Here is a 27049-nt window from a genome sequence, read left to right on the forward strand (position 1 = left end):
AGTCATTTCACCCCTACCTACGTTTACAAATTACCTCGACTAACCTGTACCTCCGCACATTGACTCGGCACCGGTACCCCCTGTACGTAGCCTCGGTATTGCTATTTTATTCTGTTGCTTTTTAAAAATGTCTTAACTCTATTTCTTGAACTGCATTGTTAAGGGCTTGTAAGTAAGCATTTCACCGTAAGGTCTACACCTGTTGTATTTGGCGCATGTGAGAAATAAAATTTGATTTGATAAAAGATTTCACAACACATTAAGTGTGTTCCCTCAGGCCACTACCACATATCTGAAATACAAAATCCATGTGTACATGTGTGTAGAGTGTCAATGTTATCATGTGTGTAGAGTGTCTATGTTAACATGTGTGTAGAGTGTCTATGTTATCATGTGTGTAGAGTGTCTATGTTATCATGTGTGTAGAGTGTCTATGTTATCATGTGTGTAGAGTGTCTATGTTAACATGTGTGTAGAGTGTCTATGTTATCATGTGTGTAGAGTGTCTATGTTATCATGTGTTTAGAGTGTCTATGTTATCATGTGTGTAGAGTGTCTATGTTATCATGTGTGTAGAGTGTCTATGTTATCATGTGTTTAGAGTGTCTATGTTATCATGTGTGTAGAGTGTCTATGTTATCGTGTGTAGAGTGTCTATGTTATCATGTGTGTAGTGTCTATGTTATCTTGTGTGGTTTTTATTTTATTTTTTTATTTCACCTTTATTTAACCAGGTAGGCTAGTTGAGAACAAGTTCTCATTTGCAACTGCGACCTGGCCAAGATAAAGCATAGCAGTGTGAACAGACAACAACACAGAGTTACACATGGAGTAAACAATAGACAAGTCAATAACATGGTAGAAAAAAAGAGAATCTATATACAATGTGTGCAAAAGGCATGAGGTAGGCAATAAATCGAATAATTACAATTTAGCAGATTAACACTGGAGTGATAAATCATCAGACGATCATGTGCAAGAAGAGATACTGGTGTGCAAAAGAGCAGAAAAGTAAATAAATAAAAGCAGTATGGGGCTGAGGTAGGTAAATTGGGTGGGTAGTTTACAGATGGACTATGTACAGCTGCAGCGATCGGTTAGCTGCTCGGATAGCAGATTTTTAAAGTTGTTGAGGGAGATAAAAGTCTCCAACTTCAGAGATTTTTGCAATTCGTTCCAGTCGCAGGCAGCAGAGAACTGGAAGGAAAGGCTAGGGATGAGGGATGATAGGGATGATTAGTGAGATACACCTGCTGGAGCACGTGCTACGGGTGGGTGTAGCCATCGTGACCAGTGAACTGAGATAATGCGGCACTTTGCCTAGCATAGCCTTGTAGATGACCTGGAGCCAGTGGGTCTGACGACGAACATGTAGCGAGGGCCAGCCGACTAGGGCATACAGGTCGCAGTGGTGGGTCGTATAAGGTGCTTTAGTAACAAAACGGATGGCACTGTGATAAACTGCATCCAGTTTGCTGAGTAGAGTATTGGAAGCTATTTTGTAGATGACATCTCCGAAGTCGAGGATCGGTAGGATAGTCAGTTTTACTAGGGTAAGTTTGGCGGCGTGAGTGAAGGAGGCTTTGTTCCGGAATAGAAAGCCGACTCTAGATTTGATTTTGGATTGGAGATGTTTGATATGAGTCTGGAAGGAGAGTTTGCAGTCTAGCCAGACACCTAGGTACTTATAGATGTCCACATATTCTAGGTCGGAACCGTCCAGGGTGGTGATGCTAGTCGGGCGTGCGGGTGCAGGCAGCGAACGGTTGAAAAGCATGCATTTGGTTTTACTAGCGTTTAAGAGCAGTTGGAGGCCACGGAAGGAGTGTTGTATGGCATTGAAGCTCGTTTGGAGGTTAGAGAGCACAGTGTCCAGGGAAGGGCCGGAAGTATACAGAATGGTGTCGTCTGCGTAGAGGTGGATCAGGGAATCGCCCGCAGCAAGAGCAACATCATTGATGTATACAGAGAAAAGAGTCGGCCCGAGAATTGAACCCTGTGGTACCCCCATAGAGACTGCCAGAGGACCGGACAACATGCCCTCCGATTTGACACACTGAACTCTGTCTGCAAAGTAGTTGGTGAACCAGGCAAGGCAGTCATTAGAAAAACCGAGGCTATTGAGTCTGCCGATAAGAATATGGTGATTGACAGAGTCGAAAGCCTTGGCCAGGTCGATGAAGACGGCTGCACAGTAATGTCTTTTATCGATGGCGGTTATGATATCGTTTAGTACCTTGAGCGTGGCTGAGGTGCACCCGTGACCGGCTCGGAAACCGGATTGCACAGCGGAGAAGGTACGGTGGGATTCGAGATGGTCAGTGATCTGTTTGTTGACTTGGCTTTCGAAGACCTTAGCTAGGCAGGGCAGGATGGATATAGGTCTGTAAGAGTTTGGGTCCAGGGTGTCTCCCCCTTTGAAGAGGGGGATGACAGCGGCAGCTTTCCAATCCTTGGGGATCTCAGATGATACGAAGGAGAGGTTGAACAGGCTGGTAATAGGGGGTGCGACAATGGCAGCGGACAGTTTCAGAAATAGGGGGCCCAGATTGTCAAGCCCAGCTGATTTGTATGGGTCCAGGTTTTCCAGCTCTTTCAGAACATCTGCTATCTGGATATGGGTAAAGGAGAAGCTGGGGAGGCTTGGGCGAGTAGCAGCGGGGGGGGGCGGGGCTGTTGGCCAAGGTTGGAGTCGCCAGGTGGAAGGCATGGCCAGCCATTGAGAAATGTTTGTTGAAGTTTTCGATTATCACGGACTTATCAGTGGTGACCGTGTTATCTAGCCTCAGTGCAGTGGGCAGCTGGGAGGAGGTGCTCTTGTTTTCCATGGACTTTACAGTATCCCAGAACTTTTTGGAGTTAGAGCTACAGGATGCAAATTTCTGCTTGAAAAAGCTGGCCTTTGCTTTCCTGACTGACTGCGTGTATTGGTTCCTGACTTCCCTGAACAGTTGCATATCACGGGGGCTCTTCGATGCTATTTCAGTTCGCCACAGGATGTTTTTGTGCTGGTCGAGGGCAGTCAGGTCTGGAGTGAACCAAGGGCTATATCTGTTCTTGGTTCTGCATTTTTTGAACGGAGCGTGCTTGTCTAATATGGTGAGGAAGTAACTTTTAAAGAATGACCAGGCATCCTCAACTGACGGGATGAGGTCAATATCCTTCCAGGGTACCCGGGCCAGGTCGATTAGAAAGGCCTACTCGCAGAAGTGTTTCAGGGAGCGTTTGACAGTGATGAGGGGTGGTCGTTTGACCGTGGACCCGTGGCGGATACAGGCAATGAGGCAGTGATCGCTGAGATCTTGATTGAAGACAGCAGAGGTGTATTTGGAGGGCAAGTTGGTCAGGATAATGTCTATTAGGGTGCCCATGTTTACGGATTTAGGGTTGTACCTGGTGGGTTCCTTGATGATTTGTGTGAGATTGAGGGCATCAAGCTTAGATTGTAGGACTGCCGGGGTGTTAAGCATATCCCAGTTTAGGTCACCTAACAGAACAAACTCTGAAGCTAGATGGGGAGCGATCAATTCACAGATGGTGTCCAGGGCACAGCTGGGAGCTGAGGGGGGTCGGTAGCAGGCGGCAACAGTGAGAGACTTATTTCTGGAGAGATTAATTTTTAAAATTAGAAGTTCGAACTGTTTGGGCATAGACTTGGAAAGTATGACAGAACTTTGCAGGCTATCTCTGCAGTAGATTGCAACTCCTCCCCCTTTGGCAGTTCTATCTTGACGGAAAGTGTTATAGTTGGGTATGGAAATCTCTGAGTTTTTAGTGGCCTTCCTAAGCCAGGATTCAGACACGACAAGGACATCAGGGTTGGCAGAGTGTGCTAAAGCGGTGAGTAAGGCAAACTTGGGGAGGAGGCTTCTGATGTTGACATGCATGAGGCCAAGGCTTTTTCGATCACAGAAGTCAACAAATGAGGGTGACTGGGGACATGCAGGGCCTGGGTTTACCTCCACATCACCCGAGGAACAGAGGAGTAGTAGGATGAGGGTGCGGCTAAAGGCTATCAAAACTGGTCGCCTAGAGCGTTGGGGACAAGGAATAAAAGGAGCAGATTTATGGGCGTGGTAGAATAGATTCTGGGCATAATGTGCAGACCAGGGTATGGTGGGGCACGGGTACAGCAGAGGCAAGCCCAGGCACTGGGTGATGATAAGAGAGGTTGTATCTCTGGACATGCTGGTCTCAATGGGTGAGGTCACCGCATGTGTGGGGGGTGGGACAAAGGAGGTATCAGAGGTACGGAGAGTGGAACTACGGGGTCCATTGCAAACCAAAACAATGATAACTAGCCTGAACAACAGTATGTAAGGCATATTGATATTAGAGAGAGACATACAATAAGGCATAAAGTGATTGCAGGTCATGATTGGGAGAGCTAGCTAAAACAGCAGGTGAAATAAACAGCAGCTAGTCAGCTAACACAGCAACAGAAGGTAAAAATGGCGACGACTGGGCAGAGAGGGTCGGATTAACTACACACAGATCCTGAGTTAAGGCACAGAGCCGACAGATAAAACACAAATAAACAGAATGGAGTCCCGTGAATTAATGGACAGTCAAGCAGGCATCAGCTATGTAGCCAAGTGATCATAGTGTCCAGGGGGCAGCCGTAGATGGAGTAGTGAGGCCTCCACTAAGCTAGCACGCGTTTAAAGTTAGTAGCCCGGGGGGGTGGTCTGCTCAGACGGAGGGGGTCTGCTCAGACGGAGGCCGGTTGAGGGCACCAGTTGAGGGAACGTCTGCAAACCAGACGTGGTCGTGTCGACAGAGAATCCAAGCCGGATAGCGATGGCGAAAGAGAGGTTGTGAATTGTAGAATTGTGTTTGCTAACTGGTGCTAGCTTCCTGGCTGCGCTAGCTGCAAGATAAGCTAGCAGTTAGCAGACCGGGGCAGGCAAGTTAGCCTTTGGGGGACGTCTCGATGGGGGGGAAGTCTGTTTTTGCCTCTTCGTGCGGTGACGTCGATAGACCAGTCGTGGAATTAGTAGGGTTCCAGGTAGCTCTAGGTAGCTAACAGGCCTAGTAGGTTAGCAGAATGGGCCTTCAGCGGGCGTCACGCCTGAGGGGCCTGTTGGAGTCCCCGGGCAGATTATGTCGGTATTCCAGTCGTAGAGGATAGGCGGGGTTCCGTGCTCCGTACCGGCAGTAAATGGGTCCGGGTCTTGTAGCCCAGGAGTGGGCTTCAGTGGTAGCACAGGAGCCCTAGCTTCAGGCTAATTAGCTTCAGGCTAATTGGTGCCTGCTCCGGTGCCTGCTCCGGGATGGAGACGCTAGCCAGGAGTGGTCACCCGGGATTGTGGTTAGCTAGTTGCGAAGATCCAGATGAAAATGTTCAGAGTTTGCGGTAGGAATCCGGGGATATGGAGAGAAATAGGTCCGTTATGCTCTGGTTTTAGTCACGTTGTTCGAACTAGCGAGAGCTTTCCGAGCTAAAGGTTAGCTGATGACCGCTAGCAATGGTTTGCTAACTGATAGCTGGTAGGCAGTTAGCTGGCTATCTTCAGTAGATGGATTCCAGATCAGAAGTAAATAGAAATACTTTAGAAAAAAGGCAGATCCACGCCACATTGGGTGAGGCGGGTTGCAGGAGAGTATTTAGAAGTTGAGGTTTAAGAAAGTATTTTTAAAAGATATGCGAAGAAAAAGATGTAAAAAGATATATACAAGGGACACGACAGGACAAAGACGTCTACACTGCTACGCCGTCTTGGAAGCGTAGAGTGTCTATGTTATCATGTGTGTAGAGTGTCTATGTTATCATGTGTGTAGAGTGTCCATGTTATCATGTGTGTAGAGTGTCTATGTTATCATGTGTGTGTGTGTCCATGTTATCATGTGTGTAGAGTGTCTATGTTATCATGTGTGTAGAGTGTCCATGTTATCATGTGTGTAGAGTGTCTATGTTATCATGTGTGTGTGTGTCCATGTTATCATGTGTGTAGAGTGTCTATGTTATCATGTGTGTGTGTCCATGTTATCATGTGTGTAGAGTGTCTATGTTATCATGTGTGTGTGTGTCCATAGCCTGTGGCACTGAGGAAAACAATCACTCTGTTTTCCCTCAGACTCAGTCAGCCTCCCAACAATGGCAGCTTTGTTGCTTCCAGACTAATCCTATTGGATGTCTGTATAGAAGCCTCACCTGACCCAGACACTGCAGAAAAGTGGTGAGGTTTTATTTATTTTTAATAGTTTTATTTAACATTTATTTAACTAGGCAAGAGGTTAAGGGACATGGGAAGGTGTGGTGGTGGTGACATACCTGTCGGTGGTGTCCCCTTGGCCCTTGGAACTGTTACGATGGAGTGTCTCTCGGACCACAGCCATGCCATCCGGCAGGCGGTTGAGGCGGGGTGTGTACATGCCCACCCTGCCGTCCGTCATGTAGCTGCAGACACACAACACAACAGGCCTGTCAGTCACAGTCTCAGTACCTGTCTCAATCTCTGTCTGCCCTCTTCTCTCTTCTCTGTTCTCTGTCCCTGTCTCTGTCACAGTCACTGTCTCTGTCACAGTCACTTTCTCTATCCTTGTCTCTGTCTGTCCCTGTCTCTGTTTCAGTCCCTGTCTCAGTCCCTGTCTCTATCCCTGTATCTGTCCCAGTCCCTGTCTCTGTTTCAGTCCCTGTCTCTGTTTCAGTCCCTGTCTCTGTCCCTGTCTCTGTTTCAGTCCCTGTCTCTGTCCCTGTCTCTGTTTCAGTCCCTGTCTCTGTCCCTGTCCCAGTCCCTGTCTCTGTTTCAGTCCCTGTCTCAGTCCCTGTCTCTGTTTCAGTCCCTGTCTCTGTCCCTGTCTCTGTTTCAGTCCCTGTCTCAGTTCCTGTCTCTGTTTCAGTCCCTGTCTCTGTTTCAGTCCCTGTCTCAGTTCCTGTCTCTGTTTCAGTCCCTGTCTCTGTCCCTGTCTCTGTTTCAGTCCCTGTCTCTGTCCCTGTCCCAGTCCCTGTCTCTGTTTCAGTCCCTGTCTCAGTCCCTGTCTCTGTTTCAGTCCCTGTCTCTGTCCCTGTCTCTGTTTCAGTCCCTGTCTCTGTCCCTGTCTCTGTTTCAGTCCCTGTCTCAGTTCCTGTCTCTGTTTCAGTCCCTGTCTCTGTTTCAGTCCCTGTCTCAGTTCCTGTCTCTGTTTCAGTTCCTGTCTCTGTTTCAGTCCCTGTCTCAGTTCCTGTCTCTGTTTCAGTCCCTGTCTCTGTTTCAGTCCCTGTCTCTGTTTCAGTCCCTGTATCTGTCCCTGTCTCTGTTTCAGTCCCTGTCTCTGTCTCTTTCTGTCCCTGTCTCTGTTTCAGTCCCTGTCTCTTTCTCTTTCTCTGTCCCTGTCTAAGTCCCTGTCTAAGTCCCTGTCTCAGACCCTGTCTCAGTCCCTGTCTCAGTCTCTGTCTCTGCTGTGCGTCACCATGACAGGCTGTACTAATCCACTTCACTGACAACCTCAAACACATTACAATCCTGTTACCTACTTTTATAATGTGTCTGACTTCATGACCCCTATATAGAAGAACCATGAGGTATGTCATCATGAACATGCACTGTGAGAGTCACAGACATTTATTTGGTTCATATTATAACCAACAAGTGGTCAGGGTTTGTTAGTGTCTCCACCTAAACATCTGCTAACACTAATGTTGTTATTCCACATAGTATGCGTGCGATGTCAGAGCAAATAAGACAGTTCAAAAAGAAAAAACTGTCAACCCAATAAAAGAATATGGCACAGGCGTTCAGAATGGTCACACCATCCCTGCAGTTGGAGAGGTTGGGGTTTGACATGACTGAAGCTGGCTTGTAGACTGAAGAAATTACAACATATAAAACAAAAACGTGCCAAAATCATCTCAGCATTGTATGCGGAGGGCATACGAGACACTCACGCCTCCGCAGCTAAATAAACATTCTCATTTGCTCTCAGTCAACACCAAGTAACTCGCCATACTTACCCATTTTCAGTTAACCATTTAGGGAGCTATTGTCATACCTTTAGCCCAGAGCAACGCCACAGGCTTACCAGTTTAGGGTGAGATAAATGCATTGAGGCAGCCCCAATGAAAGCATAGCTTTACCATCATCCCTTTGACTTTACATAATCCCCAGCACGGTTTCATGCTAATCCAGGTGACACAGGGAGTGTCAGTTTGTCTTAAAGTGTGACAGGAAATCAAGGGCAACTGTCTCACTGTTTAAAATGCCAGTCATAAAACATGTAAAACTGCTTCCCAAGCCTGTAATACTACTTTCCTAAGATATTTATGGTATTGTTAAAGCAAAGTATTTTCTATCTTTAACTGTTAGGAGAGCTAACCTGGGGTTTCCTAAACCAAACGTGTAAAAGATGATGTTACCGTTGTTGTAGTGTTGTGTGTACCAGAGCATTTTATAACCATGTATATTAATGGCTTTGGTGTGTATAGATGATGACAGCTCACACATCATTTCAGGCTTAAGGAAAGCAAAAGGTTAATGTGACCACTAATTAACCTATCCTGGTTTGATTCATGACTTTTTGTTTGGCACACTAACTTCGTCAAAAGGTGCAGACCCTAAACTGAAGGCACTAAAAGCCCCAAGAAAAACATAATGTCGCGGAGGAGATGGCTGCCGTTTTACGCTCCCCTAACCAATTGTAACGAAGATGCTGTGAGTCGAGAAGCAGGTGCAGGTGAAATGTTTAATAAAACAACAAACATGGAACAAGACAACATAACAGTAGTGTCGTAGCATAAACACAGGATCAATACTGACTGGGGAATGAACCTACGGGAGTGCCAGATATAGAGAAGGTAATAAGTGAGGTAATGGAGTCCAGGTGTGCCTCATGATGACGTGAAGGTGCGCTTAATGATTGATGCCAGATGTGCGTAATGATGGATCCCAGGACTGGTGGTTAGTATGCCGGCGACGTTGAACGCCGGAGTGGAGGAGAGGGAGTAGATGTAACACCAATTGTGCTATTGTGTGTGTTTTTTTTGTGTTATTTGTAACTTATTTTGTACATCATGTTTCTGCTAAATTGTTTTTTTTTATTTTTCACTTATCTATTTTTTACTTAACACTTATTTTTCTTAAAACTGCTTGTTGGTTAAGGGCTTGTCAGTAAGCAGTATTGAGTAGCTTGGATGAAAGGTGCACAGAGGTGCCCATAGTAAACTGCCTGCTCCTCAGTCCCAGTTGCTAATATATGCATATTATTATTCGTATTGGATAGAAAACACTCTGACGTTTCTAAAACTGTTTGAATTATGTCTGTGAGTATAACATAACTCATATGGCAGGCAAAAACCTGAGAAGTTCCACTTCCTGTTAGGATTTTTTTCTGAGGTGGCAGATTTTCAACCAAGCTCTCATTGAAATTACAGCGAGATATTAATGAGTTTTCACTTCTTACGGCTTCCACTAGATGTCAACAGTCAATAGAACTTTGTCTGATGACTCTAATGTGAAGGGGGGCCGAAGGAGACAGGAATTAGTCACCACTGCCACGAGCTGACCATGCTTTCACCATGCGCGTTCACATGAGGAGGACCTCCGTTCCACCGCTCATCTGAAGTCAATCTTATTTTCCGGTTGGAACGTTATTCAAGATGTATGTTAACAACATTCTAAAGATTGAAGATGTTTCTACTGACTGTTACGGAACTTTTGGACATTTCGTCACGTTATAGTGGATGTGCTTTGTGACTTTGGAATTGTTTACCAAACGCGCTAACCAAAGAAGCTAATTGGACATAAATAACAGACATTATCGAACAAATCAAGCATTTATTGTGGACTTGGGATTCCTAGGACTGCATTCTGATGAAGTTCATCAAAGGTAAGGAAACATTTATCATGTATTTTCTGGTTTCTGTTGACTCCAAAATGGCGGCTAATTTTATTATATTTCTGAGCGCGTCTCAGATTATTGCATGGGTTGCTTTTTCCGTAAAGTTTTTTTTAAATCTGACACAGCGGTTGCATTAAGGGGAGGTATATCTATAATTCCATGTGTATAACTTGTATTGTCATCTACATTTATGATGAGTATTTCTGTTGAAACAATGTGGCTATGCAAAATCACTTGATGTTTTTGGAACTAGTGAATGTAACGCGCCAATGTAAACTCAGATTTTTTTATATAAACATGAACTTTATCAAACAAAACATGCATGTATTGTGTAACATGAAGTCCTATGAGTGTCATCTGATGAAGATAATCAAAGGTTAGTGATTAATCTTTTCTCTATTTCTGCTTTTTGTGACTGCTATATTTCGCTGGAAAAATGGCTGTGCCTATTGTGGTTTGGTGGTGACCTAACACAATCGTTTGTAGAGCTTTCGCTGAAAAGCATATTTGAAATCAGACACTTTGGTGGGATTAACAACAAGATTACCTTTAAAATGATATAAGACACATGTATGTTTGAGGAATTTTAATTATGAGATTTCTGTTGTTTGAATTTGGCGCCCTGCACTTTCACTGGCTGTCGTCATATCGATCCCGGTAGCGGGATGCAGCCATAAGAAGTTTAATCAAAGCACCTTTCATCTCAGAGATCAGGAAGTACCAACTACATGCAAAGCCTGGCAGCACTAACCTTAACAAACAGCCGGAATTTACTCTGATAAGCACAAGCTCTAAACAGCAGCCACATTTCCTAGTAAGGATAACTCTTTTGAGTGTCTTGAGGCCGACTGATTGGATCTATAGGCAGCTATTGAAGCTGAGTTGGACAGACCAGTTGCTGACTAACCAGCCAGACAGGTAAGAAGCCCTAACATTTGTCAGAGGAGTGAGTCTAGCCTATTGCTTTCCTGTGAACCAACTACAGCACCCAATTAGGAAACAAAAGATGAGTTATGATTAATTGCCTTTCGCAATGAGAATCACCACAAGAGATGACTCATTGACTGGCTCAGAGTTATTAAGCAAGACATTTTTTTTAATCTAATGTAACCAAATCAAGTACATAACAATACATTTCCAAACAGGTCTATGGTACTATACGCCAGTAGCAACCACAACCCACCTGACTATAGCACAAGGCCATAGAAGTGGTCTAATGTTGGTCACTCTCGCTCTTCCTAGGGCATCAAATCAATAAATTGAAGGTCCAGTTTAAATCTCTGCCAATGTTTGGGTTCAGAGCTGTGTGCCTGCAGTGGGCCATCCATTAACTCTGGTTACTGAACAACAGCAGAGCCAGTTAGTCTGCAGGTCCTCAGCTGACTATATATTTGCACTAACAACACAAGCCCCTATAAGTTTACTGAACTCTCGATCACGTGAGGTGTTGGGTTCAAAACAGAGTGAAACACACTAGAGTTGACAGGTGAACTTACTATTATGTCTATGTGTTCACGCACACCCTTTGATTAGTGTGGTTGACCTAAACTTCAACAAAGTGCTATCATATCACCAAGACATTCAGAATGAACTTGTATAAAAACTTTCCAGAGCAGGACAAGGACCATGTTTCCACTGTCATTCTCAATTGCTTCCGGTTCCTAGAGGAAAATCGGATAATACGGATGATTGTGGTGAGCAACATACAAGTTCTCCAGCATCCAGTCCCTGTTTCAACCTGTGCCGTAGTGCCCTCAAAGCTCATCACTAAGCTAAGGACCCTGGGACTAAACACCTCCCTCTGCAACTGGATCCTGGACTTTCTGATGGGCCGCCCCCAGGTGGTAAGGGTAGGCAACAACACATCTGCCTTTCTGATCCTCAACAGGGGTGCATGCATAGTCCCCTCCTGTACTCTCTGTTCACCCATGACTGCATGGCCAAGCACGACTTCAACACCATCATTAAGTTTGCTGACAACACAATAGTGGTCTGCCTGATCACCGACAATGATGGGACAGCCTATTGGGGGGAGGTCAGAGACCTGGCAGTATGGACCAGGACAAGAACCTCTCCCTCAACGTGATCAAGACAAAGGAGATGATCATGGACTACATGAAAAGGAGGGCCGAGCACGCCCCCATTCTCATCGACGGGGCTGTAGTGGAGCAGGTTGAGAGCTTCAAGTTCCTTGAGGTCCACATCACCAACAAACTAACATGGCATAAACACACCAAGACGGTCGTGAAGAGGGCACGACAACACCTATCCCCCCTCAGGAGACTGAAAAGATTTGAAATGGGTCCCCAGATCCTCAAAAGGTTCTACAGCTACACCATCGAGAGCATCCTGACTGGTTGCATCACTGCCTGGTATGGCAACTGCTCGACCTCCGACAGCAAGGCACTACAGAGGGTAGTGCGTACGGCCCAGTAAACCACTGGGGCCAAGCTTCCTGCCATCCAGGACCTCTATACTGGTGTCAGAGGAAGGCCCTAAAAATTGTCAAAGACTCCAGCCACACTAGTCATAGACTGTTCTCTCTGCTACCGCACGGCAAGCAGTACAGGAGTGCCAAGTCTAGGTCCAAAAGGCTTCTTAACAACTTCTACTTCCAAGCCATACGACTGCTGAACAATTAATGAAATGGCTACCTGGACTATTCTTTTTTTACACTGCTGCTACTCGCTGTTTATTATCTATGCATAGTCATTTTACCCCTACCTACAATGACATATTACCTCAATTACCTTGTGTCACGTGTGCTCCCTCTCCAGCCTCTAGGTCACCAGGCTGCTCGTTAGGGCGCACACCTGTCACCAGCGTTAGGCGCATAATGACACTCACCTGGACTCCATCACCTCCTTGATTACCTGCCCTGTATGTCACTCCCTTTGTTTTCTTCCCCAGTCGTCATTGTTTCTGTTTCTGTTTCATGTCGATGCGCTGTTTGTGTTTTGTTCATTTATTCATTAAATGTATTCACTCACTGAACTGTCTTCCTGACTCTCAGCGCACTCGTTACACCTTGACTAACCTGTACCCCACACATTGACTCAGTACCGGTACCCCCTGGATATAGCCTCGTTATTGTTATTTTATAGTTGCTCTTTTATTTGTTACTTTTGTTTATTTAGTAAATATTTTCAAAACTTTTATTTTTTTCTTTAAAAAAAAAGAAGCCCTTGGTTAAGTAAGTAAGTAAGTTTGTAAGTAAGTAAGTTTGTAAGGCTGTTGTATTTGGCGCAAGTGACAAATACAATTTGATTTCAGTTGATATGATGGCAAAACAAACATCTTATTTGCTCCAATTCTAGTGAGATGAAACACACATCATATGTGATCACATCATCAACAGACGTATCCTGACCTGCAGTTGGCTCTGTGTCACATGATTCACCTCTGTGGAGAAATGTTGGAATAAGACTCGCCTTAACCTCTGGTTGACTGTGTGAGTGTTCACGGGTGTGTTACCACAGAATCTCTGAGGCCCAGTAAAGGAGAAGACTGCAATCAGCCTTGGACCAGACTTCTTTCTCTAGGAGTGCATGTTGTATATGAATAGAAGAGACTTTTGTAAATGATGAGAGCTTTCACTGTCTCGTGTCATCTCAATGCCGAGGAGAATATTTCCCATGACCTGCTTTCTCTCTAGGGCACAAAGGCCAGGTTATTTTTAAATCAAACTCTCTTCAACTTCAGCCTGATCTGAACAAGCATGCCCATCGACACACAGTCCAATCAGAATCCCACGAGAAAGAAACTGTGAAGAATCCATGTCTATCCAACCTCATACTGGGAATCGGGGATGTCCCTCTTTGGTAAACAAACAAGTAGGCTCTCTGTGAAACTCCATAAGCACACTGACAGCGTCATTGTATTTTAGTACACCAGGAGAACATTCATTTCCAATGGAACGCTGTGTTTGCCCTGCAGCATTGTGTTACAGAGGCAGTTGCAGTGCGTTCTGTGTGGTATATACGCTGGATTCATCGAACGTATGCGTCAAACTGTATGTGTAGCCTGCTTGACAGAAATGGTAGCAGAAGGAATGTTAAACTTTTTTTGCACACATCCAGATGATGCTGCGTACCATTGACGCTGTCGGTGTGATCGAGGCGTAAGGATTTATGACTGGAAAATAGTACTGTGTTGCCTTATTCCCATGTATCTTTGCTTCAATGTCAAGGTTGTACCCACAGCCAAAACAATGACGCCTGACAGTATAGCCTAGGCTAGTGGTTCATGTACACATTGTATGTATACTGCCTGAAACAGTTACTACTTTTCACAAGGTAGCAATGTACAGAAAAAGCAGGATAGCAAATAAATATTGTCTGCTTTGTTAGTAGGCATTTATGATTATATCATAAGGGTGTCTGGTTGGATGTGTCAAGAGAGATATATGATCAGAATAATGATGCATGTGAAAGCACATTTTAAAAAAGATTTCAGTCTATAAGAACCCTGCTAACTTCCACTCATTTCTTTTACAGCTTTCCAAATAAGACAGCATGTTATCAAACTATGTTCCAAATGAAAGATGATGTCTGATATCTCGAGTGATCTCCCATCTGTTGCTGTCTGTCACAGATTCAGGAGTTTTCTCTAAGCTACTACTGACAAATGAGAGACATTAGCAGAGAGCACTGCCAGACACTGAAACACTGCCATCTATTGGCAAGAAAAGTGAAAAGTGAGACATTCACATCCCTGTGGTGTAGTAGTCCATTCAAAGCAGGGTTAGGCCTACTGCTTTCTCCTGGTTCCCTTTGACAGTTGAATAGACAAAAGTACAAATGCTAAAGGATGAAGAGTTCACTTATATGTCTATCATATCATAAGTAGTCTCCCTTGACTAACAAATCAGTGAAGATGTTTTTTAATTTTGTGCGCTCTGGGTTAGATGCAGCTCCTGTCTTAACGGTAATATAGGCCATGCTGTGTGCACTCACCCACTGGTGACTTTGTCCATGTGGATGTTCTTCCCTAGCACGTCCTCATTGCTCATGTACCCTGTGGTCTCTATGGCAACGCCCTCTAGCTCTTCCATCTTGTCTGACAGGTCACACACAGTGTTACTCTCCTGTCCTGGTGTCTGCCTGCTGCGGAGGTAGCGCCCATCCTCTGGGCTCACCATGCCACTGGAGCTGCCCCGCATCACCACTGTGTACCCATTCCCCACAGAGGGGGCGTCGCCTGCCTGCAGACGTGGGCTGGAGGGGCACAGTCGCCAGGGCAGCGCTGGGTTGGGGCGGGGGGACAGGTTGAGCATGCCTCTCCCGCTGATCTCAGTGGTGACACTGCTGTCAAAGGTGGTCTCTAGGGTGCTGGGGAGAGAGAGAGAGGGAGAGAGACGGTGAGAGAGAGGGGGGCGAGGAAGGGTGGGGTGCGTCAGGAGTCACCACTCCATCTCACTGAGACAACAAACTACAGATCAGAACACTGAACTCTCACTGAGACAACAAACTACAGATCAGAACACTGAACTACACTCCCTCTCACTGAGACAACAAACTACAGATCAGAACACTGAACTACACTCCCTCTCACTGAGACAACAAACTACAGATCAGAACACTGAACTACACTCCCTCTCACTGAGACAACAAACTACAGATCAGAACACTGAACTACACTCCCTCTCACTGAGACAACAAACTACAGATCAGAACACTGAACTACACTCCCTCTCACTGAGACAACAAACTACAGATCAGAACACTGAACTACACTCCCTCTCACTGAGACAACAAACTACAGATCCGAACACTGAACTACATAGCACCACATTCAACGTGCTAAACAATAGATGTAAGGGATGGAGAGTACTTATCATGCAAGATGAATAGTCTAAGAGATGAGCCAGTCCAGCATGAAAAGCTAACTACATTTACATGCACTTTAGAGGGAAACTTATCTACAATTAAAAATGTTGTTCTGACTGAACAATCCTACTAGTTGAATTGCATGATTCACTCCCATATGACGCTAAAGAGAGTAGAAATCCGTTGGGCATTGTAGAATAGCCCACCAGGAGTGCTCTTCATGTTTTTTCTCCCCTTTTATCGACTTCGGAGACAAAAGCAGCTTTTAACCTCGTGCTGGCTGACCACAGGGGTCCACTCAACCCCTCCAAGCTGATTTCATGGCTGGGCTCAGGACGAGGCAACCGGGCAACACATCTGATTCATCAGGCCAGAGATAAAAGAGGGATGTCTCCACATCAACATCTGATCTACCAGTCCAACTGTCAATCAGGCTAAAGTCTTTAGACACCAAGGCAGACTCTGTCATGTAGACAAGCTGGAATCCAAATGGTTCACATGCCAGAAAAGAATGGTCCTCATTTTGAATGCTTCTTTCTCACATCGATCAAAATGACTGTCATGTTTAAATTTCACCTTGGTGTTCTTGTTACTAGATCACTGATGCATTACTGAGATAGTGAAGTCAGGAACAGCCATAACATTGAATCCTCTGCGGAGGGCACTTTGCAATGTAAGTATATAATCATGTTTGGGAATTGCTGAGCCAAACCACTGAAATTAACATCTCCTTCCATCAGAGCATTACAAATTAATACACACACACACACACACACACACACACACACACACACACACACACACACACACACACACACACACACACACACACACACACACACACACACACACACACACACACACACACACACACACACACACACACACACAGAGATGGTGCAGAAGCAAGGTCAAGGACATACCTGTGGCTAATCTGTGTTCCCCTCAGGCTGGACATGGTCTCCTCCAGGTTCTGCCTCAGATCTGCAATGTCCTTCACCGTCCGCAACCGCCTGGCCTCAGGGTCTTCACCTAGGAGTAGGGGACGGGGTCTGTTAGAGACAGTCCACCTGAAACAGCTGCCACGTCAAACAACACACATGACACAGGCTTGTGAGTAAGTACATCCTCATAAATATGCATATTTCCTGCAAAGATAGCCATTAACACTTGAAACAGACCATTCACAACAAAAGGGTCCTTAACGTTACATAACGTACTGTAGCCAATCAAAGCCCAAACCAGAAAAAACATGTGTACAAAAAACTCCATAGGAATTCTGGATGATTTTGAGGAAAGGAAACATTGAAAAAGTCCTTCACATCAATCAGAGCAGGGTTTTCCATCCTGGTGCTGTACAGGACAGTGTCGGGAAGGAGAAAAGCTCAGCCCACTAATTTACCCAAAGCCTTTTTCCAAATTAAAATGAGCCGTAGGTGAGTGGAGGTTTTTGCAGGGCAAATTCGAATGTATCTGCCCCCCCCATCAAGGCACTCCCAGTCAAGGCATTCCAGGGGGGCTTGGAGGGAGCCCAAACGAGCCCATTCACAGGGCTAAACCAACGCTTTATAACGCCACTAAATCCTTACAGGCAGCTCTGCTTTAAGAGCAGCCCTTTGATGGAGGGTTTGTATAACTTTTGCGAATGTAACGAAGAGAGCTGACAGAATGTTTAGCAAGCAGAAAAAAGGGAGCATGCTCTTAACAAACATATTGTTCTGCTATTGAATGAAGCCGCGTCTAGTCCAAGAGGTCTGGGGAGTTAAAAGGTAAGCTGAAGACCACAGACAGAGGGCAATGGTGCCCCCCCCCACACACACACACACTTAATGTCATGTTTCTCATATATGTCCAGCATAGTGAGGAGGATCTCCTCGTTGAGTTGAGCGATCCCAGACACAAGTCGGCTCTGCTGGTGCACCTGGTACAGCCGGCTCCGCCTCTTACTGGACACCTCCACATAGTTCTCCTCCCAGCTCTGACCTCTGACCTCCTGGCAGTCTGTCTCAGGGTCACAGGGTCACAGCACTCTGTATGCCCACTTCCTGGTCTCTCCACCACAGGGGTGTTTGGCTCACTGGCATGCCGTCTAGTGTCGTCTGGGATTGGTCTGTTGGGGATGGGACAGGGTGGCTGGTTGTGCTGGCTGGAGCCTCCCAGGGTAATTCTGCCCAGAGAGAGCCTGGTTCTGCTCCTGTCTTGGCTGGGTGAGGAGTCATTGCTGCTGCCACTCTTACCAACACCCTCACCACTTCTGTGAGGAAGCACGTCTTCTCTCTCCATGTAGTCCTTACTAGTTGCTCCAACTCCTTGACACTTTGATAAGTCCTGTCCGGGATAAGTCCCGTCCGGGATAAGTCCTGTCCAGGATAGGTCCTGTCCGGGATAAGTCCTGTCCAGGATAGGTCCTGTCCGGGATAAGTCCTGTCCGGGATAAGTCCCGTCCGGGATAAGTCCTGTCCAGGATAGGTCCTGTCCGGGATAAGTCCTGTCCGGGATAAGTCCTGTCCGGGATAAGTCCTGTCCGGGATAAGTCCTGTCCGGGATAAGTCCTGTCCGGGATTGCCACAACCTCTCCAAGACACATTATGATTCTGATCGGAACAGAGTGTAAGTAGATGCTTGTTTTCTTGAATGTCCTTCAGCCCAGAAATGACAGAAAGAGAATGATGTAGCTGACGCACCTACCCCAGCGCAGACACACCTACCCCAGCGCAGAAACACCTACCCCAGCGCTGCCACACCTACCCCAGCGCAGACACACCTACCCCAGCGCAGACACACCTACCCCAGCGCAGACACACCTACCCCAGCGCAGAAACACCTACCCCAGCGCTGCCACACCTACCCCAGCGCAGACACACCTACCCCAGCGCAGACACACCTACCCCAGCGCTGCCACACCTACCCCAGCGCAGACATACCTACCCCAGCGCAGACATACCTACCCCAGCGCAGACATACCTACCCCAGCGCTGACACACCTACCCCAGCGCAGACATACCTACCCCAGCGCTGACACACCTACCCCAGCGCAGACACACCTACCCCAGCGCTGACACACCTACCCCAGCGCTGACACACCTACCCCAGCGCAGACACACCTACCCCAGCGCAGACATACCTACCCCAGCGCTGACACACCTACCCCAGCGCTGACACACCTACCCCAGCGCAGACACACCTACCCCAGCGCAGACACACCTACCCCAGCGCTGCCACACCTACCCCAGCGCAGACACACCTACCCCAGCGCTGACACACCTACCCCAGCGCAGACACACCTACCCCAGCGCTGACACACCTACCCCAGCGCAGACACACCTACCCCAGCGCAGACACACCTACCCCAGCGCTGACACACCTACCCCAGCGCAGACATACCTACCCCAGCGCTGACACACCTACCCCAGCGCTGACACACCTACCCCAGCGCAGACACACCTACCCCAGCGCTGCCACACCTACCCCAGCGCAGACACACCTACCCCAGCGCTGCCACACCTACCCCAGCGCAGACACACCTACCCCAGCGCTGACACACCTACCCCAGCGCAGACACACCTACCCCAGCGCAGACATACCTACCCCAGCGCAGACACACCTACCCCAGCGCTGACACACCTACCCCAGCGCAGACATACCTACCTCAGCGCAGACACACCTACCCCAGCGCTGACACACCTACCCCAGCGCAGACATACCTACCCCAGCGCAGACACACCTACCCCAGCGCTGACACACCTACCCCAGCGCAGACATACCTACCCCAGCGCAGACACACCTACCCCAGCGCTGACACACCTACCCCAGCGCAGACATACCTACCCCAGCGCAGACATACCTACCCCAGCGCAGACATACCTACCCCAGCGCAGACACACCTACCCCAGCGCTGACACACCTACCCCAGCGCAGACACACCTACCCCAGCGCAGACACACCTACCCCAGCGCTGACACACCTACCCCAGCGCTGACACACCTACCCCAGCGCAGACAAACCTACCCCAGCGCTGACACACCTACCCCAGCGCAGACATACCTACCCCAGCGCAGACATACCTACCCCAGCGCTGACACACCTACCCCAGCGCTGACACACCTACCCCAGCGCTGACACACCTACCCCAGCGCAGACAAACCTACCCCAGCGCTGACACACCTACCCCAGCGCAGACATACCTACCCCAGCGCAGACAAACCTACCCCAGCGCTGACACACCTACCCCAGCGCAGACATACCTACCCCAGCGCTGACACACCTACCCCAGCGCAGACACACCTACCCCAGCGCAGACATACCTACCCCAGCGCTGACACGCCTACCCCAGCGCAGACACGCCTACCCCAGCGCTGACACACCTACCCCAGCGCTGACACACCTACCCCAGCGCTGACACACCTACCCCAGCGCTGACACACCTACCCCAGCGCAGACACACCTACCCCAGCGCTGACACACCTACCCCAGCGCTGACACACCTACCCCAGCGCTGACACACCTACCCCAGCGCTGACACACCTACCCCAGCGCAGACATACCTACCCCAGCGCAGACATACCTACCCCAGCGCAGACATACCTACCCCAGCGCTGACACACCTACCCCAGCGCTGACACACCTACCCCAGCGCTGACACACCTACCCCAGCGCAGACATACCTACCCCAGCGCTGACACACCTACCCCAGCGCAGACACACCTACCCCAGCGCAGACACACCTACCCCAGCGCTGACACACCTACCCCAGCGCAGACACACCTACCCCAGCGCAGACACACCTACCCCAGCGCTGACACACCTACCCCAGCGCTGACACACCTACCCCAGCGCTGACACACCTACCCAAGCGCTGACACACCTACCCCAGCGCAGACACACCTACCCCAGCGCTGACACACCTACCCCAGCGCTGACACACCTACCCCAGCGCTGACACACCTACCCCAGCGCTGACACACCTACCCCAGCGCTGACACACCTACCCAAGCGCTGACACACCTACCCCAGCGCAGACACACCTACCCCAGCGCTGACACACCTACCCCAGCGCTGACACACCTACCCCAGCGCAGACACACCTACCCCAGCGCTGACCACTCCTCCTGTGGCAACTGCTTTATATTTCCTCAGAGTGATGGAAGAAGGGAGAAAGGCCTCTCCAGTCATCCACCACACACACACATACACACAGTGCGTTTGGTGAGGAGCCTTGGCATCTCCATGACATCCACAGCCTTTAACATGCAGATGAGCTCTTTCTGTTTCATTCAGTCAGGACCTGGCCTTTCTCTCCCTCCTGGCTGCCATGGTAGACACAGAGCCCTGGCTGGGGCTGCCTCGGGACAACATTCCATCACTTCACCAGTCAACTCCAAGGTAAAATCAAGCCTCTCTCTCCACTCTCTCAACGAATCATGCAATTCATACAAAGCTCAATAAGAATCCAGTGTTTCACTTTTCTTAATTTTTCCAGTGTGGCAGCAGAGCAGCGCTCCAAATGAACGGTACCAACCCACTTACTTCCTGGCTGAGATACTCAGAGTTTCCAAGTGAGTTTTTCCATTCACTCTGTATGCAGCATTAACAGTGCTGTTAATTGCATTCAGACAGGCTTTGTGTGGGCCTGCCAAATCATTGTGAACTTTAAGGCAATATTTCTGATCCATCACGAAGAGGCTAAAAATAATCCACAGGAAACTGGGCCTTTTGTTCTCCATGGTGGCATTTTGATGCACTCTTCACTGTTGAGTATTAACATGTTTAGCTGGGATTAGAGACCCTCATTTGTGCCTGGGAACAACAAGAGGCTGCATTTGTTTTTCCCTGGGACAGGATCCTTTGTTGCTAATGAGATATTTGCCTGTTTGTGAAACATATTACAGTTCACAATAGTCTCATCTTCTTAACTACCGTCATTTAACGTAACAGTGGAAAAAATACCAAAGAAAAACTGATGTGGAAATTGAAGTCACAACGCACAGTATGAAAATGCCCTGTTTCAATCAATTGAATAACCACTCAGCAATCACATTATGTCCAGTATGCTTGGAAGGATATAGGATTTAACCAGTGAGACAGACATTGTGAGGTACAGCTACACACATACTCTGCATGTAAATCATAGTGACCCAGTGTTACCTGTGAGGTCCTCCTGGGAGTTGTCTGCTGACTTGCTGATGGCTGCAGTCTCTCTGTGACCCTCCAGTGACCCCGCTGCCTCCATCATCATGTCTGTTCCAGTCACATCAGGCTGAGACCTACAGGACAGGGCAGGAACAACAAGACAATGAGGAGCGATACCACAAAGTCAGTCTGCCTCTCTCTGCGCTCCGTCAGTAGTAAAGAGTTCCCACTAAGTATATGTAGTTCAGTCCTCTCCAATTAGTCATTGACTATAATTTAGGCTTACACAGATCCCGACAGTCAGTTAAAAGGCTTGAGACGTGGTATGTATAAAATGTTTGACTTTGTGGTATATTCCTACTATTAAACTGTGAAAGGTCAAATTGTGTCCATCAAAGCAGGCATAGTACCTGTACATGAATGGTGCAACAGTGGCAGTGTTGGGGTGGTTGTATTGCTGCTGAGGATGAGGTAGCTGGACACTGATGGTGTTGCTGGCTGTGGTGGCCACTGGGGGCGCTCCGTTGGTGTGGTGGTGTTGATGGTGAGACCTCCCTTCAGAGGACGCCAGGCTGGAGCAGGAGCTGGAGCTTCTGCTGTCCAGCTGGCACTTGTGCACCGAGTGACCACAACCCCCACCGGCCCTCAAACTGCTGGGCCTGTCTCCATCTCGACCAGAAGAGGGCACCCCTGAGGTCTTCCCTGTCTTGAACCCTGGCTTTTGTATTCCGCTGTGTGCTGCTGGGGCTGAGACCTCCTTTTTGCCACTGCCAGCCTTGCCTCCTTTTGGGATGAAGCTGGTACTCTTAGTGTTCCTCTTGGGCTCTGCTGAGTCTGAACCTACTCCCTCCTGCCTGGTGTCATCCCTGGGCTCCTCCTGCTCTGTGACGAACCCCCGCTTGGAGCCTCCCTCCCGGGCCTTGTCCCTCTCCTTGGGCCTGGCCTTGTCCTTCTCCTTCTCCCCAGTCTTCAGAGAGCTCTTCTGGGGTGTGAGGGCCCTGCCGAAGGTGCGCTGGGCAATGCCCTTCAGGGCAAGCTTGGGGCTGGTCGCCATGACATTGGGGGGCCGGGAGTTCCCCTCTGCCTCCTCTAGGTGGTCACTGCTGGTGGGAAGCGACTCCATCGACTCCGTCTCCTGCCCTGTCGGCCTGTCAGTCAGGACTCCAGCTGCCTTGGAGCCTCCTTTGCTGTTGAAAAGCTTGAGTTTTTCCAGCATGGACTTCTGGGCGATGACTTTAGGGAGGACCTCTAGGGGTGTGGCCACGGGCTGCCTGGTGAGAGGGTCCTGCTTGACGGACAGCATGGAGGAGGTGGTGCTGTGCTTGGTGTTCTGGGACTTACTCCTCCAGGGCTTGCTGCTGTTGCCTGCATTGGGCTGGGGGTTGGAGGAGGAAGAGCAGCCATTGATGGGCCCTGGAGACAGACTGTGCTCAGTCATGATGGGAGAGGCCGTGATGCTTCTCTCTGTGTAGAAACCCAAACCCAAGGGAGAGATTTTTTTTTTCACCTTTATTTAACCAGGTAAGCTAGTTGAGAACAAGTTCTCATTTACAACTGCGACCTGGCCAAGATAAAGCAAAGCAGTGCAACACAAACAACAACACAGAGTTGCACATGGAATAAACAAGCGTACAGTCAATAACACAATAGAAAAAAAGATAGTCTATATACAGTGTGTGAAAATAGCTTGAGGAGATAGGCAATGAATAGGCCACAGTAGCGAAATAATTACAATTTAGCAGATTAACACTGGAGTGATAAATGAGCAGATGATGACGTGCAAGTAGAGATACTGGTGTGCAAAAGAGCAGAAAAGTAAATAAAAACAATATGCAGATGAGGTAGGTAGATTGGGTGGGCTATTTACAGATGGACTATGTACAGCTGCAGTGATCGGTTAGCTGCTCAGATAGCTGATGTTTAAAGTTAGTGAGGGAAATATAAGTCTCCAGCTTCAGTGATTTTTGCAATTCGTTCCAGTCACTGGCAGCAGAGAACTGGAAGGAAAGGTGGCCAAAGGAGGTGTTGGCTTTGGGGATGACCAGTGAGATATACCTGCTGGAGCGCATGCTACGGGTGGGTGTTGTTATCATGACCAGTGAGCTGAGATAAGGCGGCGCTTTACCTAGCATAGACTTATAGATGACCTGGAGCCAGTGGGCCAGGCGACGAATATGTAGCGAGGGCCAGCCGACTAGAGCATACAGGTCACAGTGGTGGGTGATATAAGGGGCTTTGGCAACAAAACGGATGGCACTGTGATAGACTGCATCCAGTTTGCTGAGTAGAGTGTTGGAAGCTATTTTGTAGATGTCATCGCCGAAGTCAAGGATCGGTAGGATAGTCAGTTTTACTAGGGTAAGTTTTGCGGCGTGAATGAAGGAGGCTTTGTTGCGAAATAGAAAGCCGATTCTAGATTTGATTTTGGATTGGAGATGTTTAATATGAGTCTGAAAGGAGAGTTTACAGTCTAGCCAGACACCTAGGTATTTGTAGTTGTCCACATATTCTAGGTCAGAACCGTCCAGGGTAGGGATGCTAACTAATCGGGCAGGCGAGTGCGGGCAGAACGACCAGGCCTCCTCGACTGACGGGAGGAGGTCAATATCCTTCCAGGATACCCGGGCCAGGTCGATTAGAAAGGCCTGCTCGCAGAAGTGTTTTAGGGAGCGTTTGACAGTGATGAGGGGTGGTCGTTTGACCGCGGACCCATAGCGGATGCAGGCAATGAGGCAGTGATCGCTGAGATCCTGATTGAAAACAGCAGAGGTGTATTTGCAAGTTGGTCAGGATATTATCTATGAGGGTGCCCATGTTTACGGATTTAGGGTTGTACCTGGTGGGTTCCTTGATGATTTGTGTGAGATTGAGGGCATCAAGCTTAGCTTGTAGGACTGCCGGGGTGTTAAGCATATCCCAGTTTAGATGAGGGAGGACAGAGTGTCTGCTGTAGATAGAGATCTCTCATTGAATAGCTGTAGTTGGGATAAGGGATGAACTCTCTGCTAAGTCAGTTACTCAGTCACACTGGCCTTCATGGCTACTCTGGGCTTCACGCAATACTGATCTAACACAATACAAGCTTATGACACTGGATTACATGCCCGAGTAAACAAATACTGTAAATACAATTTAGTAAAAAGCAGTAATGAAATCATTCCAAAACAGCAGCACAAAATGATAGAAATAGTAATTGCAAACAGTTCTGGGAAAATAATGCATATTTCTCAGTATAATTCAGAGTTCCCCAGCAATTATTAACAACATTGATATTCAATGATCAATTAACAGCAAAGTCAATTGGTAATCGATATGTTTTAAGTTAACAAAACTTTAAAATATCTGGGAGTTTGGGTGTATGAGAAGTTGAGCTTCACCGCCCATGTAGATAACCTTGTCAGGAAACTCAAGCTACCTATTGGGTTTTATTACCTGCACAAAGCTGTTTTTTCCTTTAGCCACCAGAAAGGAGTTGATTTGTTCTACTTTTCTCTCTGTGTTGGACTATGGTGATACTATTTATGTGCCTCAAGCTCTACACTGAAAGCTCTTGACTCCGTGTATCATGCAGCCCTTCGTACTGTCACCAATCAGAGACATCTAACTCACCATTGTGATCTCTACAGTGCTGTCGGGACACTGGTATATTCTTATTTAGAAGACTATTTTAGGAAAACTGCCATTTTATATATCCGCTCTTCTAGCTCAAAATGAAAACACATACAAGCTCAGATCTGAATCTTGTTTAATGCTAAGCGGCCTGATCTTGAATTCCCTCCAAGCCAACCTAAAACTCCAGGACCTGATGTACCTGGACGAGTTCAAAGGACAACTAGATGAACAGGTTGTGTAACGCTCGTCTTTATGTGGAAGAGAGGAGGACCAAGGCGCAGCGTGGTGAATGTTCATGATGTTGAATTTTTATGAATTATCCAACTAAACAGAACACTGACAAAATGACGTGAACAGACCTGAACTTGAGAACATAAAACATGAACGCACGAACAGGAACAAACAAACGAAACAGTACCGTGTGGCGAACAAACACAGACACACCAACAATCACCCACAAACAAACAGTGAGAACAGCCTACCTTAATATGGTTCTCAATCAGAGGAAACGTAAAACACCTGCCCCTGATTGAGAACCTTATCAGGCTAATACAATGAACCCAACATAGAAACACATAACATAGAATGCCCACCCAGCTCACGTCCTGACCAACTAAACAAGGCTAAACAAAGGAAATAAGGTCAGGAACGTGACAGGTTGAGACATGTAGTTGTTTCTAGTTGTCACTAGTTTGCATTGCTTTGTGTAAGGAAGCATGTTGTGTACATATGAATGTGTTCTTAATGGACTGGACTGGTTAAAATAGTTAAGTGATACTGCCCGAAAAGACAGTCTTTGGAGGATATGTTGGCACAGTATTGTTAGGCAGAGTGGAGATCAAGATTATAAATTGTCTGGCTGGGCTGATGAGACAGTGGCTTGCACAGTCAGGTGGAACAGAGTAAATAGGCATTTTAACATCATAGATTAGACACCGGCTGGAATGCGGTTTTGACCAATCAGCATTCAGGATTAGATCCATCTGTTGTATAAAGGTTAAATAATAACATACCTCTATGTCCAGTAGTCTGCATGGGCAACAAAAAGCAGGGAAACCTGTTTCAGACGATACACCTTCCTAACTAGGCAGTGTTATCCCAGTGTGATCCCAATCTCCAACCTGTCATTTTACCATGTATAAAGTAAAGTGACATAGCTAGGAGACATTTACATTTCAAATCCAAACTTCAGCGGCGGGTTGTGCATAGTTTAGAGAGTTTAGAGAGCCTGTAGATTGCCTGGGAGGGAGAGTCAATCATGAAAGCCTGTCTGTTCTTGCCAACTCAACACTGACCAGTGACCACATACAAATGTCACACACACACCTCAGTTCACAAATAACGCTCTAACAATGTTGGGTTTTGTAACACATCCATAGGGTAATCACACACATACAATTCTCTTGGCTTATCTTTTGTGGACCTGAGAAGCAGCATCGACTTGATTTGTTATCAGGCTCACCTGTTAAGCTCTTTAATCATTTACAACCTATCTACTGTATGTATTAATAACCTTGGCTAGAAAGTAGGAGGTTTTAAGTGCAACATTTATCAGCAGTGTTACGTACCAGTTACTACTATATGGTAACAGTCTCTGACAAATCCTTATGCAAAAAAATGCACGCAACACCTCCAAACGTTTATGTCTCATTCAACAGGTTCAC

The 27049-nt window shown here is 47.4% G+C and overlaps 1 protein-coding gene across 6 annotated transcripts in view; it reads right to left on the reverse strand.

Moving 5' to 3' along the window:
- Positions 1-23228, reverse strand: part of LOC129862144 (neuron navigator 2-like) — a 90582-nt gene extending 67354 nt beyond the window's left edge. For all 6 annotated transcript variants that reach the window (XM_055933522.1, XM_055933524.1, XM_055933521.1 and 3 more), the window contains exons 1-5: positions 22184-23228; positions 21789-21907; positions 16568-16676; positions 14772-15146; positions 6275-6400 (exon numbers count right to left, since the gene is read on the reverse strand). In XM_055933522.1, the coding sequence (XP_055789497.1) occupies positions 6275-6400; positions 14772-15146; positions 16568-16676; positions 21789-21907; positions 22184-23211 (1757 nt within the window). In that variant the 5' untranslated portion in view covers positions 23212-23228. The remainder of the gene's footprint in view (positions 1-6274; positions 6401-14771; positions 15147-16567; positions 16677-21788; positions 21908-22183) is intronic.
- Positions 23229-27049: the final 3821 nt, after the last annotated feature.

This window comes from Salvelinus fontinalis, chromosome 9 (genome assembly GCF_029448725.1).
Source record: "Salvelinus fontinalis isolate EN_2023a chromosome 9, ASM2944872v1, whole genome shotgun sequence".
In the NCBI taxonomy this organism is placed as follows: domain Eukaryota; kingdom Metazoa; phylum Chordata; class Actinopteri; order Salmoniformes; family Salmonidae; genus Salvelinus; species Salvelinus fontinalis.